This window comes from Atractosteus spatula, chromosome 1 (assembly GCF_055471065.1).
Source record: "Atractosteus spatula isolate fAtrSpa1 chromosome 1, fAtrSpa1.hap1, whole genome shotgun sequence".
Classification (NCBI taxonomy): domain Eukaryota; kingdom Metazoa; phylum Chordata; class Actinopteri; order Semionotiformes; family Lepisosteidae; genus Atractosteus; species Atractosteus spatula.
Window position 1 is genome coordinate 37,342,590 of NC_142706.1, and position 13,325 is coordinate 37,355,914.

The 13,325-nt window shown below is 38.5% G+C and overlaps 1 protein-coding gene across 2 annotated transcripts in view; it reads right to left on the reverse strand.

The window, feature by feature from the left end:
• The window catches only part of LOC148840844 (janus kinase and microtubule-interacting protein 1-like), a 114,062-nt gene that overhangs the window by 59,320 nt on the left and 41,417 nt on the right, over positions 1 to 13,325 (reverse strand). For both annotated transcript variants that reach the window (XM_088922059.1, XM_088921976.1), the window contains exons 2-3: positions 10,738 to 10,989; positions 2,759 to 3,253 (exon numbers count right to left, since the gene is read on the reverse strand). In XM_088922059.1, coding sequence (XP_088778185.1) covers positions 2,759 to 3,253; positions 10,738 to 10,866 — 624 coding nt within the window. In that variant the 5' untranslated portion in view covers positions 10,867 to 10,989. The remainder of the gene's footprint in view (positions 1 to 2,758; positions 3,254 to 10,737; positions 10,990 to 13,325) is intronic.

Consider the following 13,325-nt stretch of genomic DNA (forward strand, 5'->3'; position numbering starts at 1 on the left):
ACTCATACTTAGAACTAAAACAAGTCTTCTGCACTTACTGAAAATTCCTAGCAGACATAAGTCATGAAACTCCCAGTCTGAAAGCAAACTAAATCAGTTTGGCATTTGCAATAAACCATGGCAAATTATACAAGAAATATTTAAACGTGTGGCATTTTGAATAAGGAATATATTAATAAAAAGACTTTAGAACTTGACAGTATATTGTGTACCACAGCCCAGCACACGGACAGCAAAGAAAAGTATTACGAAATGAGGGAATGCAGACAACTAAATGTCTTTAAGTCTTGTAAATGATCTAGCAATATTTTGATTGTGCTACACTAAACTAATAAAAATATACATGCTAACGGTTTAACTATGTTTGGAATGGCAATATACATAAGGGGACCAGGTTACAGGACTGTTTTCAAGAGGACACCCTTAATGACATGATCCACATTGCCTGGAAAAATAATTATAGAGTAATTTAAGTGATATTTATCATGAAAGGCTCACATCTTTGTCATCCACCCGTGTACATATTTGGACGGACAGCTACAGTCATTCAGAGACTCTTCACCAAAGATGCACATATAATCTGAAAGCTGAGGTAATATGCAGAGAAAAAAAGGATTTATCTCACCTGACAGCCAGACAAGAACAACACAATAACTTCAACAAGACTTAAGTCGGGAACAAACCTAAGATGCAGGCATCTCAGGCACATCAGTTGATCAGACAGTTTTTTATTAGAAGTGCTTTATACAACAAATAGTGCCAAAGAGATTTAGGTGCTTCTCTACAGCACATTTCACTGCAGTGGGTTTCGGACCATTCCTCAGAAAAAGACCTTTCTCCTTACTGGCAGAATGATCTGCCCGGGAGCTCTGCCGCCCAAGATTAAGCAGACAGAGACCCAACAAGCCCATTTTCTCAGCTAAGACTGGAACCTCTGACTTGGAGCAAGAACAGACAGACCCTGTCTAAGAAGCAGCTACTCGAGCGCTTCACTCGCTGGCTGACTGTCCACTCCTTCTCCCTGCCTTATACTCAACTTTACTGACCCTTTCCAGCTGCAACTCAAGTCTCTGAAACACATACATACTTAAAGATTTGTATGTTTTTTAAAGACCTGATTCATGATTGAAAAAGGTCAGTAAATGGAGCTGAGAATGAGACAGGGGAGCAGGGAGCTTGACTCTTGATTGAAATGTCCCAGCATTTGGTGTTTAGAAATATATCAAAATAAAGGGGCCCTATAAAGACCGGGGACATCTTTATAAGAGCACATAGTACTGTTCAGTTGAACACTGCTAAACACTTCTAAAATCACGTCAATATTTTTAGTGAAGCAGTGAAAAATTACCCAGGTAACATATTTTACTGCCTCAGTGAAGAAGTCTTCTATTCCAAGTAGCCTTTTTCTTGAAATCAGATAGTTATGAAGAAAAAAAACAGAAACCAATTTTCACGACTCACTAAGCGGGGCATTGCAAGGAAGGTACAGGGCAGAATCAATGGCTCAACAGTCTGCAATAGCAGGAAATAAACAACACAGAGCACTGTAGAGAAATATGCTGGAGAGACCAGAGAACTTACTACAGAAGACATTTCTCATCTAAAGTAGTTTTAGAAACAGCTTTTGTAGTTCTCGAAAATAAAAAAAATAAAAAAGAAAACAGCTTTTATTAACTCACAAGATAGAAGTCTACTTAGATATATATTTAGGAGGCTGAGAGTGACACTATAAAACCATTCATATATAAGAGTCTTATAATGAGCTGTTTACTATTAGTGGGCATCAGTAAGAGGGCACACCAATCGGCAATTCAATTCAATCGGTTACACCTGCAAACAGGACACTGTCAACCCTTGAAGTCCACATTTTCTACAAGATAACAACTATTTTCCACTCAAGTTGAACATACTAGGGTATCTACTAAGGTACTAAGCAGTTTTCTGTATGTCCAAAGTTCTATGATGCTTGTTCTATGAAAATGACTCTTCAAAGGTTCCTCTGGTTATACCGATTACACATCTCTCAAACGCCTAGCCCCAGATTACTTTATGGATGTACTGTATGACCACAGTCCTATCTGCTGCTAATCATTTGCCATTTCAGGCCTTCTTCTTCTACCTAAGACCAGGCTCCACACAATGAGTGATGGGGCTTTTTCTTGTTGCAGCACCACAACTGTGAAACTCACTGCCCAAACGCATCACACTGTTTGCGAATGTGGACATTTTTAAAACGCTGTTAAAGATACAGTATACCTTTCTCTAAGCAGAAGTTGGTTTTAGTCCTTGTTTCATTTGGCCAATTTAATGTGCGACTTTAACTTGTGTCTTCTCTGCATGTACTGATGTACGGCGTTTGTATTTCTTGAAAAAGTCTTAAAAATAAAAATTATCCTGGCAAAAGAATACGTTCTAGAACTTATTTTCTGCACAAGTGTCACTTCCCTCTAATGTCAGCTAATGTCAGTATGGGCTTTTTTCCCCCATCTTGACTGGAAAAACAAGAAAACATCATACTACTAGGAAAGACTATAGTCCATATTCAGTAGAACTGAAAAGAACTGCAGCATGTTTGTTTGGCAAATACGCTTATTCTATACATATTAGAACTGTTTTAAGCTTTTTTGCTGTTCCTTAAATAAACTGATGACCAGAAGCATGAAACCTAAAACCGCTGACTCCTGTAGGCCCAGAACGGGCCACAGCTTCCCACAGGCTAACTGCTTTAGCCTTGGAAAGTTCTGGAGGAGATGCTCACCAGCCTGCGGATGTCTTTCTCGCAGTCCCGTTTGATCCGGTTCACCTCATCCTGGTGTGACTGGTAGGCCGTCCTCAGGTCTGCTGCTTTAGCCTTGTCGGCCTTCATGACGTTGGCCAGGGCTTCCTCTACCTGCTTTTTGGAAGACTTGAGCTCCAGGATCTCCTGCTGCAGCTTGTTGCGCTCGACGTCGAAGGTGCGCCGGGCCTCCTCCCGCGCCTCGCCCAGGAGAGCGGTCTTCACCTTGTCAGCGGCCCCATCCCGCAGCACGTTGACCAGGGACTGCAGGCGGTGCAGCTCGCTGTCTCGGATCTTGACGACCCGGCAGAGCTCCTGCTCGTGCTGCTTGATGAGGACCTCGCGCACAGCCTGCAGCTCCTTCATCTTCTCCTCGTGGAGTTTGGCCTTCAGATCGGTCACCAGGACGGTGTGCTTGTGCTGCTCCAGCTCCCGGGCCTGCTTTGCCTCCTGTAGCTTTTCCCGCAGCTTACTAACCTGGGATGATAAAGAAAAACAAATACAATTTTAAACATGGACATCCCGAGTAAAACGAGGTAAAAGTTATGACAGACTGGCTCCGATTCTTGGGTGGCAAGGTGGTACAGAGGTTAGCATTGCGGCCTTGCTCCTTTGAAACCCTGGCTTTATTTCTGGGAGTGCTATCTGCATGACGTTTGCACAAGTTCTCCTTGTGTTCGCACGGATTTCCTCTGGGTGCCCCAGTTTCCATCACACTCCAAAAACACAGTGATAAGTTACAGTAAATGGCTTTTGGGAAAATTGACATTTGTGCGATTGTGTGTATGTCTGTGTGTCTGCCCTGTGCAGGACTGGCGGACTCTTCAGGGTGTAGCCTGCCTTACACCCGTTGCTTGCAGGGATAGGCTCCGACATCCCCCGCAACCCTGTACTGGATAAAGCGGTCAGAAAATGGATGGATGGCTCTGGTTCTTGCGAACTGTTCTAAGACATTCTCTGCTGTGAAAAACGTCACAGAGAGATAGATTCTCTTATAGACCAGAATTTTTTTTCACTTTTTTGTAAAAAGGGTTTTTTCACTTATTAAAGAGGAAACATGAACATATTTATTTTGTAGTAGTGATATTGTGGTATAATTCTGTGTTTATTAAAACGCAGATCTAGGGGAGTCGACTGCATGAGCATATGATTTCCACATTGAATAAAAAAAGCTCCTTCCTCAGTTCTAGCTTACTCAGTACAATCTGCATGTTACCAATTTTGTATAGTCCATAAGCTGTATATATTTCCATTCTTCCATTCATTTCAGCCTGTCTTTCCTGGTGCGAGGTGCAATTACAATCTGTATTCCTCCAGAAGGGTAGGTCTCAACGGTATGGCAACAGAAGACATTTGTCAAGTAGTGATGAGGATCTGGAATGTACTGTATAGGAATTTTCTGTGAGAAAGCAATTTAAAATGGGACTATAAAATACAGAGTGTTCCAGTGTATAAGTAAACAGAACGCTGGTGTCCTTTAACAGTAGTACAGCATGAACGAACACTCCTGATTCCCGATTTAACAGAGTAATTAATTATTACAAGTAATGGAAGCTTCGAGCGCTGTACATTTATTCATTCATATTTTAATATAGGTCTGCAGGAATTGGTGTTTCTTACTTATCCGTACTGTTTTTGAAAGACATAATTAGACACTGATGTAAATTTACATAGTTTAAAATGTATGAAGAGGTTATGAACTTTTATGAGGAATACCTCTCTGGAGAGAAAAACTGGATTGAGAGAAGCATGCTGACATTTTTGCAAAATGACTTAAGAGCATTCTGGAAAATTTTTCAACAGAAGACAACAATACCTGCAACACAATTCTTCTGACTTAGTCTAGGCGGCCTACCTGTAACCCTGTTTCCTATATGAGCCACTATAAAAGTATTTCCATGAAGCTCAATGAAGGTTTTGACCTTGTTTGGTTTTAGCAACATTCTGAACAGTTTTACATGCAACATCCAGAGCATCAACAAATGTATTGGGAAAATCCTTCACTTTCTAGTGATGCATTAAATCAAAGATGCTATGCATGACAGGACAAAGGTACAGTATATACTGAATGATATACTGTAGATAACTACTGAAACTCATTACAGAACAGGCAGTTTATTACCAACAAAAAACAGATTGGAGCTAATAGCATTTCATTGTGGAACGGCAGTTTGTTGCCTAACTGGGAGACTGCAGAGACAGGATTGATATTAATGACTGTTGTGAGTGAGGGTGTTGGTGCTTGCTTAGTGAGCACAGAAGTTTTATTGAAGAAACAAATGGCACAAGAGCCTTCACATAGGAGATACGTGACCACAAAGTACATCCAATGGACGTTTTGAAATGATACACAAAGATTTAGTGGCATTGGACCCACCTTCATGCCAGTGATCTTCCACATGACTGCTCAGAGACTGCTGCATGGCCAGCTGGACCAGCAAAAAGAGGATACTGGACCAGTGGGGACACACCTAGTAAAAGTGTTCCAGCTTCTCAATTAGCACTGCACTGCCTTGACTGTTCTGGTGGTGGCGGCACGGTGGTATAGTATTTCTTCTGTTTTAGACCAGGGCAACTGATTGTTCTGAAGTGCAATATGTTTGCTACTTCATACTATAATATGCCTAGCCATGGGCTGCCAGTTTTGATGGACTTTCATGGTGAAAGCCTGTAGGTGAGTGATACCATAAGGCTGGACGTGTAACACAAATATCAAGAGAGATCAGCAATAGTGAAAACAATTCATGGCCTGTATGAGTATCGATATCAACCTCATAAAACGCCTAGAATGAGGTGGAAAGGAACGAAGATAATATCTCCACTAGCAACAAAATGTAAAAAGACATGGCAATAGCAATATAAGGTATACCCCCTTTAGGACTGCAACAGTCATTATAGCCAAAAGATGGGTCTAGATCCTTTACAACACATAACCAAAGTACAGTATGTTTCATTTTTCTTTTGTCCCAATACATCTGGTGACTTTGTGCAGATACAGAGTATTTTTATATGCTGTAAAAATTGATTGAAAATTCACTCCAGGAAATAGCACCCTTTAAGCAGACCTAAATCTAAAAACAGACCAGTCCAGGTGGGTGGACTACTTTGTTTTTACAAATTACATTCCTCTCTACCTTTTACATGACAAGGGAATTATACTGATGGAAAAAAGAAACGCAACATTTTCTGGAATGAGAATACTATAGATATACAGTAGCTTATGTACCTGTACTTCCACAAAAAGTTGTCAATTTGTTTTAAGCCCTCTGACCAGCAATACACCTTGTGCAGTGAGGTATTGCAAGTTGCCAATTACATGAAAGCTCGTTAGGTGAACTTTTACCCAACGAAGTCCAGGTGGAACAATGCCTGATCAGGTCAACTTTAAAAATGTCTTAATTCAAAGCTTAGGTCACTGCAAGAAAAAAGCCACACTTAGTCAGTTTTGTGTGCATTCCATAATGCCTCGAATGTCACCAGAAGCAAGGGAGAGGGCCATTGGCATCCTGCAGACAGGTATGTCATGTACCAGCGTTGCCACACACTATTGGAATTGCAGAGAAGGTTTCAGCAGACCGGCAGGACAGATGACCGTCCAAGATCTGGTCGCCCTCGAGTGACCACACCAGAGCAGGATAGACACATTGTTTCAGATCTGCCAGATCGTACTGCTGCTGAAACTGCCAGCAGACACAGTGTCTGCATCAGTGACAGGACAGTCATAACAAAGAAAAAGGACTTCACAGACATACAAAAAATAGAGCCTAAAAGAATAAGTTTCTGCTCACGCAAATTTACCTATGCTTTCAAAAGCTAAAGAAAAAAAGCCTAAACAGCAAAAAGGCAGCAGAGAAAGTTTATGGTCTATGTGGAACAGTAGCCTTCAGGGAATAGTGCCATAAAAGTAGGTCTATACAGATGCTTTTCCAGAATTTATTTAATGTGACATTTACAGTACATTGCTCCTTATATTTGTACCAATATGATAAAGGTGCATCGGTGTTGACTGAAGGCATTTATAAAAACTGAACCACTAATTGGGTTAATAGAAAAGGCCAGAAAACATTCCAACCATTATTTAGTACAGCATCGAACTTGATGCACAAATACTGCTTTTGATAAACAAACTATGAAGGGGACTATTACAATTCTGAAATATCAGAAAGTTGATAAAAATATTTAGAAGTCATAAACAACTCGCCACTTAAAAAAAATCTTTTTTTTTTGCATCACACAACGTAGCCTAAAAAATGACACTTGAGTTTTGCTGCCACAGCAAATGTAGACCTTGAGGATGCATTCGTAAAAGGTCAAAGCGCTTTCTCTCCCTTCATCTGCTAGCGTTCTTGCTCAACATCTTATTAGAGAAAGGCCCAGGGTAACAGTGGCCTGCTGATTCAGTATGCACCAGTCACAGGAAAGCCTGTCAATAATTCAATAAATCACCATGCTTCAGAAAAAAAAGACTGTCAGACTACACAGCATGTGAGCAACACAAAGCAAAAAAGAAAGTAGCTACAGTATGCATGTTGCCACACTTGTCATTGCATAGACTCAAATGATTACAAATACCCATCCTACCCGGAAAGGAACATGACAAAATGTTCAAGTCAAATCAAAACCACCTTAACAGTACAGTTTTTGAGGATCCCAATAAATACTGACAGTGGATGTAGCCTTTCAAAAGCGCCCATTAATTTGAATTAATATCTTTTGGCATTAAGCTATTTCTTAACCTAACAGAAAAGCACAGAACATATGTTCAAATATCAGCTTACTTGCAGTAGGTTGCAGTTTGCACAAACTCTTGTCAAAGTAAGTTTAATTGTGTGTGCAGAAAACATCTGGGTTCATACAATTACATGACTACTGAGACGTTTTGGGAGTGAATTCAGTACATTCTCTCCTGCTAGACACTTGAACTGGCTGCAAACTGCTGAATGTTTAAAATGGGGTATACTTAAGACTTGCCAAAAAAAATGAAATCCTGGTGAAACTTTGAAGGTCTCTGGGCAAAACAAATATTTTAGCACTATTAGGAGCATGATGCAATTCCATTTTTAAGTACGCATTAGTCATTAGGTACAGCTATTCAAATACAAAGCTGTTCAAAGACTATCAAAAGGCATTATGTCATCTGTTACTACTGACTGAACTAGAATGTAGTCTATGAAGAATTAGAGTAAAAAATGGATATTGTACATAAAAAATATTTGAACATTTGCAATGTCTGTGCAGCTACAGAGCATTTCAAATAGCACTTTTGAAACGCAGAGACATCGGACCATGTACAATGCTAGACCAAACGAGACTTGCTTTTTAATGAAGATGGAATCTCTAGCTGTATCATTCTGCAGCTTTTCTAGAGAACTGTCTTGTTTCTTTATTGAAACATGTCAAAAACTGCCTCTGATCAACAGCACAGGGAGGAAAACTAAACACATTGGAAATGTTAGTGATAGAGAGATGCTTTACACGAGTGTCCTTGGATTTTGATGAAGTTACTGTATTGAAGAGTTCGCTGGGAGAAAAAAAATGAAATCTGTAAAAATGCTAATGCAATTATCACACAATGTAATATGTAGCAGAATGAGCGTATTTCCTATTAACATCACCACATGATTTAGCATGGTTATTGGTGATGTAGAGACAAGTCCAGACTGGTGTAAAACTTCTGATCTCCAGTTTAACATTTGAAACTTGTTTTATGAAATTCTATCTCCCATTTTACCTGCAAAATACTGTCCATTTATAATCTATACTACTGTTACAAATCTCCTACATATTGAGAATGTGGTTTATGTGTTTATTTTCTCTACATTAGATAACTATTTTATATAATTTCTATATAAACTATTTTGACCCATTGTTACATTAAAGACTTACTTACACCACAAATACAAGGTGCAATGAGATGGGTGAGAGAATTTTTGGCAGTTATGTACCTGTTGCATATAACTCATTGTAAAACTGCAGATGGCTTTAACTGAACCTGTATGAAAAACCCAATCTCTGTCTTCTGATTTCTGAGTAATTTAATTCACCATTACTTCAAACTTGTCCTGGTTTTAGGAACTGCATGTGGGTTTCTATTGTTCATCTGCATCGTTATGGGTTCTTTTATCACTGTATTGTTTCTTCGTTCTTTTCATTGGTATTGTTTCTTCGTTCTTTTCATTGGAAAGGACCTAGATACTGGATATCTTGAGATGAAAATCACTATAAACCTATTAAGCTGTAATACACAAGTCATCGAGTATTAAATGCCTGGACTAAAATAAGAAAAACAAATCCAGAATTTTTTAAACGTCTTTAGCACTTTCCAAAAAATAACTGGTGGACATTATTCTAACGTATGACAAAACTGCAATAGGCTGTTTTATGAAATACATGGTCTGCTAAACTCAGCTTATTACTGCCTTCTTTTCTTTTTGAAAACTAAAGTAAAACTCAATTTTAGAGCCAATTAACAATAACATTTAAAACTCACTTACATTAAAGCAAACAAGAATCTATCAAAGTCACGTTTTCTTAGTAAACGCATTGTGAAAACAGGCCAACACTTGTAGGAGTACAAACCTTTCAGAATTTCAGAACATCTCACTATATTTGCAGTATACAGTACTGTATGCTGCAGCCAATTGAAACAATGAATGAAAAAGATTAAAGCAAAGCAAATGCGATTACTATGATAATGTGAAAGAGTACTGTACAATATTTTCATATTTTATATTTTCATATTGTACAGGGGGGGAGGGAAGATCACTAAAAAAATGGAAATGTTTTATCAAACAGTAACAGGGAAGATAACCGTGACCTTCTCTGAGCCTGAATTTCAGAACATTAAAATTGCTTTTGGGGGGGGGGGGGGCGTTTTTCAGATGGGATGTTACAGAGCAAGAACTACGGGTACAGAAATTGATGGCACATGGCGACAACTATCAGATTCAAAGACCTTACAGAAAAATAATATTTGAAGCTGTGAATTGGCTAAACACAGCATTCACATCCACTGGGGAAACATGAAAGATAGATATAAGACTTAAGGAACTGCCACCTGCAAAGAAGGTGGAACTGAAATGTGTGGCTGAGTCCACAGGGGAGCTGCTTCACTTGACTACACAGACATCACAGAATTAAGAGAAAGAAGCAGGGGGCCACAAATGCAGGTATATACGTTTTCACCATAGACACTACTGCCATTTCAGGAACACGCAGTTCTCTTCAATAAGTAGCTACTTTGGTTATTTAAAACATTTGAAGAGATTAAAAATTCTGTCTGCTTTACTAGTGCAGGAAAGGAACCACAATTTTACAGGTAATAGAAAAAATAAAGCATTTTTTATTTCAACATGCTTTTTAACCGATAGGATCAGAGGGCTAATCAGGGGGTCATGAAACCCCTCCCATGCTGAAAACACAATTCCTGACTGCAACGAGAGACGGAGATTACAAAGCAAACAGCCGACGTTGCTACAGAATCCAATTATGGCAGTTAGGTTTCTGTTACTATAGAGCCAAGGTAATAAAACGTAATACTTGCTCTGTAAAGGAGTTGCATTTAGAAGTGTCTCAGGTACTAGGGTCTGATGGCATCATACCAGTTGTACTTAAAGAAATGAGCTGTTATTCAGAGTCACTGAGCCAGGTCCTGCTACAGTCTCTCAAGACAAGGGCTGTACCCATGTACTGGAGAATTACCATAGAAAGGGTAAGAAAACTGAACCAAGTAACTACACACCAATAAGAGAAAACCTCATGAACACTGGGAGAACATGCAATCTACTGTATGTGTGAAGAGCAGCTATTACTGCAGATGCAGATATTACCTTTATTGGAACAAAGAAACTAGACCATATCCACAACACACCCTGTAGTCTTTCAGGGATTAATATTTAACATGCATTATGGATTGTGTTCTTCCTGGACAGAACAGAAGAGAAGGAAAAGATGGTGCATACCTTGGTTTTCTCCTGCTGGAGCTCAATCTGAATATCTATCAATTTAGTCCTCAGCTCCTCATTAGTAGCCTGTAAGGCATCTATCAGAGCCTCAGGCTTTTCACTCTTTCCCCGACTTTTCTTCGACATTTTTCGCTCTTCTCAGTCCTTCAAAATCCCAGAATCAAAATAGTCTGTCATAAAGAAATCCAGTTATGGGCAAGCATGTTTTTCAAGAAGCTTTCAGCCATCATCAGCTGCTTCCCTTCAGTCCTGCAACAGAGGAACATAAAAACGTCGTTAAAATAGTTCATTCAATCACAATCTGTACAAATATCTTAAGCAAGATTAAAAAATTTCAACTCTGAGGAAAGCCACTAATAAAACAGCTAGCCTACATAATGACAACACAGTAATAACAGCTTTTACTTTATGTAAGTATTTGTCATCTATCCCAGATTTCTATTATTGAGCTTACAGAAGTGATAAAAAGAGTCTTTGACATTTCTGCAGTACACCACCATTTATACTTCTGATTAGTTAAAGGTAATGAAATTAAAGAAGTAGTAACATTTAAATTAACCTTAAACTTACCTCACAATTTCCCATGTTTAGTTTAAATGGACTGTGAGATACATCTGAAACCAGTCCATGCAGTCATAACTCTGAACTCAGCATCAGTGTAACATCACCAGTTTGTCTGTTTTTACTACAGCGTTTGGCACACTTGGCAGCAATAATGAAGTATTTAAATCAAAGGAACCAAAGTACCTATTGCAGCAATTATGCTGGAAACTTGACCATGACTTGGGCTCTTATCTTCATCCAATAGATTAAATGTATTCTCAACAGTAACTAGCTAATTTTTTATCTATATTGTAGCTCCATATAAATACAATACTATGCACTTTAAGACACCTACAGAAACATGAGCCTTAATGACTTTTAGTTTTTAAATACAGTGCATTCGGTCTATGATCAGAAAACAAGAAGTGTAAATATTTCTAGCCAAATAAGTTTATATTCAGTATTATCCTGAAAAAAATGCTTTGCTTTAACACAGTTGTCACAGTTGAGACAAGCACGATTTAAAAATTAATGACGCAAGGATAAGGACTTTATGATGTGATTTTTTTACCATATGTTGTAGACAAGCTTTGTAATTGTGGGCGAGTCTTCAATGGATAAACTTGGCCTTTGTTCTCTGCTAAGAAGCACAGTGCCAATACAATCACTCTCACTCTATGACAGTGTACCTGCTGTTCAGACTCATCTATCCCAGCGAGACTGCCAACAAAATAGCCATTTAATATAATCCAATTACACACACAGGCACAGGATCAGGGGTTCCACTGTCTACACAAATGTCTGGCTAGGAGTTAATCCAGCACCCAGATTAATACAAGTTCTTATATAAATAATGAATACAATTAGTAAACTACTGCAAAATGACTGAAATCATTTAGAAAAAACAGCCACATTTATTGTAACAGTAAAAACAAATTGGCCAAAACTGCCTTCACTTCAAACACACAATATAGTGCACAGTATGTCTTAAAGTTGGGAGGGGAGAGTGGTCACTTAAATTTAAATATGCACTGAATAAAACTCCAGGCACTTAGATAAGAACTCAACACTAAAACAAAGTAGATATACTTGCAGCTAAAAATCCATTTAAATTCAATTACAATTATTGGGAGACTTTTAACCGTCAGTATACAATACCGCAGGCTCACTCTGACATTTAAGATAGAATTATCTTTTCAGAATATGTAGGAGTCAGCCTTTACAAACACATACAGTAGTACAGAGGGGTCTATACAGTAGCTCAGCTACTGGAATCCTCTGAAAAATTAACTTAAAAGGGAACTGCAGTCCTAATTTCTCAGACCCGTTATTAAATCTCAGTAACAAAATAAATTAATTGACGGCAAAGAAAAATTTAACAAATTTCAAATGAAGCACCCAATCATGAACTTTGTGAAAGTACTGTAAGTTGCCATGTTTGAGTTCCCACGAAATGTGACGTGATGCAGCCCTTCCTGCTCGCTAGTTACTGTAATGACTAATGCAATGTACAGGTGTGAGCGAATTACTGTAAGTCCAGTTGTGCAGCAGATATTTCACCACAGAAATTTCTCAATGTGATCTGCATGCAGACTCCAAGTAAGCTCCATTTATCAGCAAAACCGCCTCGAAGTCGAGAGAAATATTTCTAATGGATTAAAAGAGATGTATTCACAAGCCTGCTTCTTTACAATAAATAGGGCTGTTTCACGTTGCCGGAAGTTTTGTTGTCTTGTTCTGACTTGCAGAATATAGTGCTGTGCATACTTGGAAATTTTGTCTATTTTGTGATATAAATTGTAGGTTTTACAAGTTGTGGTGTACATTTTACTTTTATTGTGGTTTGAAACTAACACATCTATATCGATTCTTTCTAGCCTCGAAATAAAAATAAAGAGTATTGCAGTTTCCCTTTAATACAAATCATAATGCATGATACCTAACAATTCCAGAAATATGGATTGGTCTCGAGGTTACGTTTTTAATGTTTTCAGCCAACAGAAGTTTGTATGGAAATTTGGCATTCAAAATCTTTACAACAA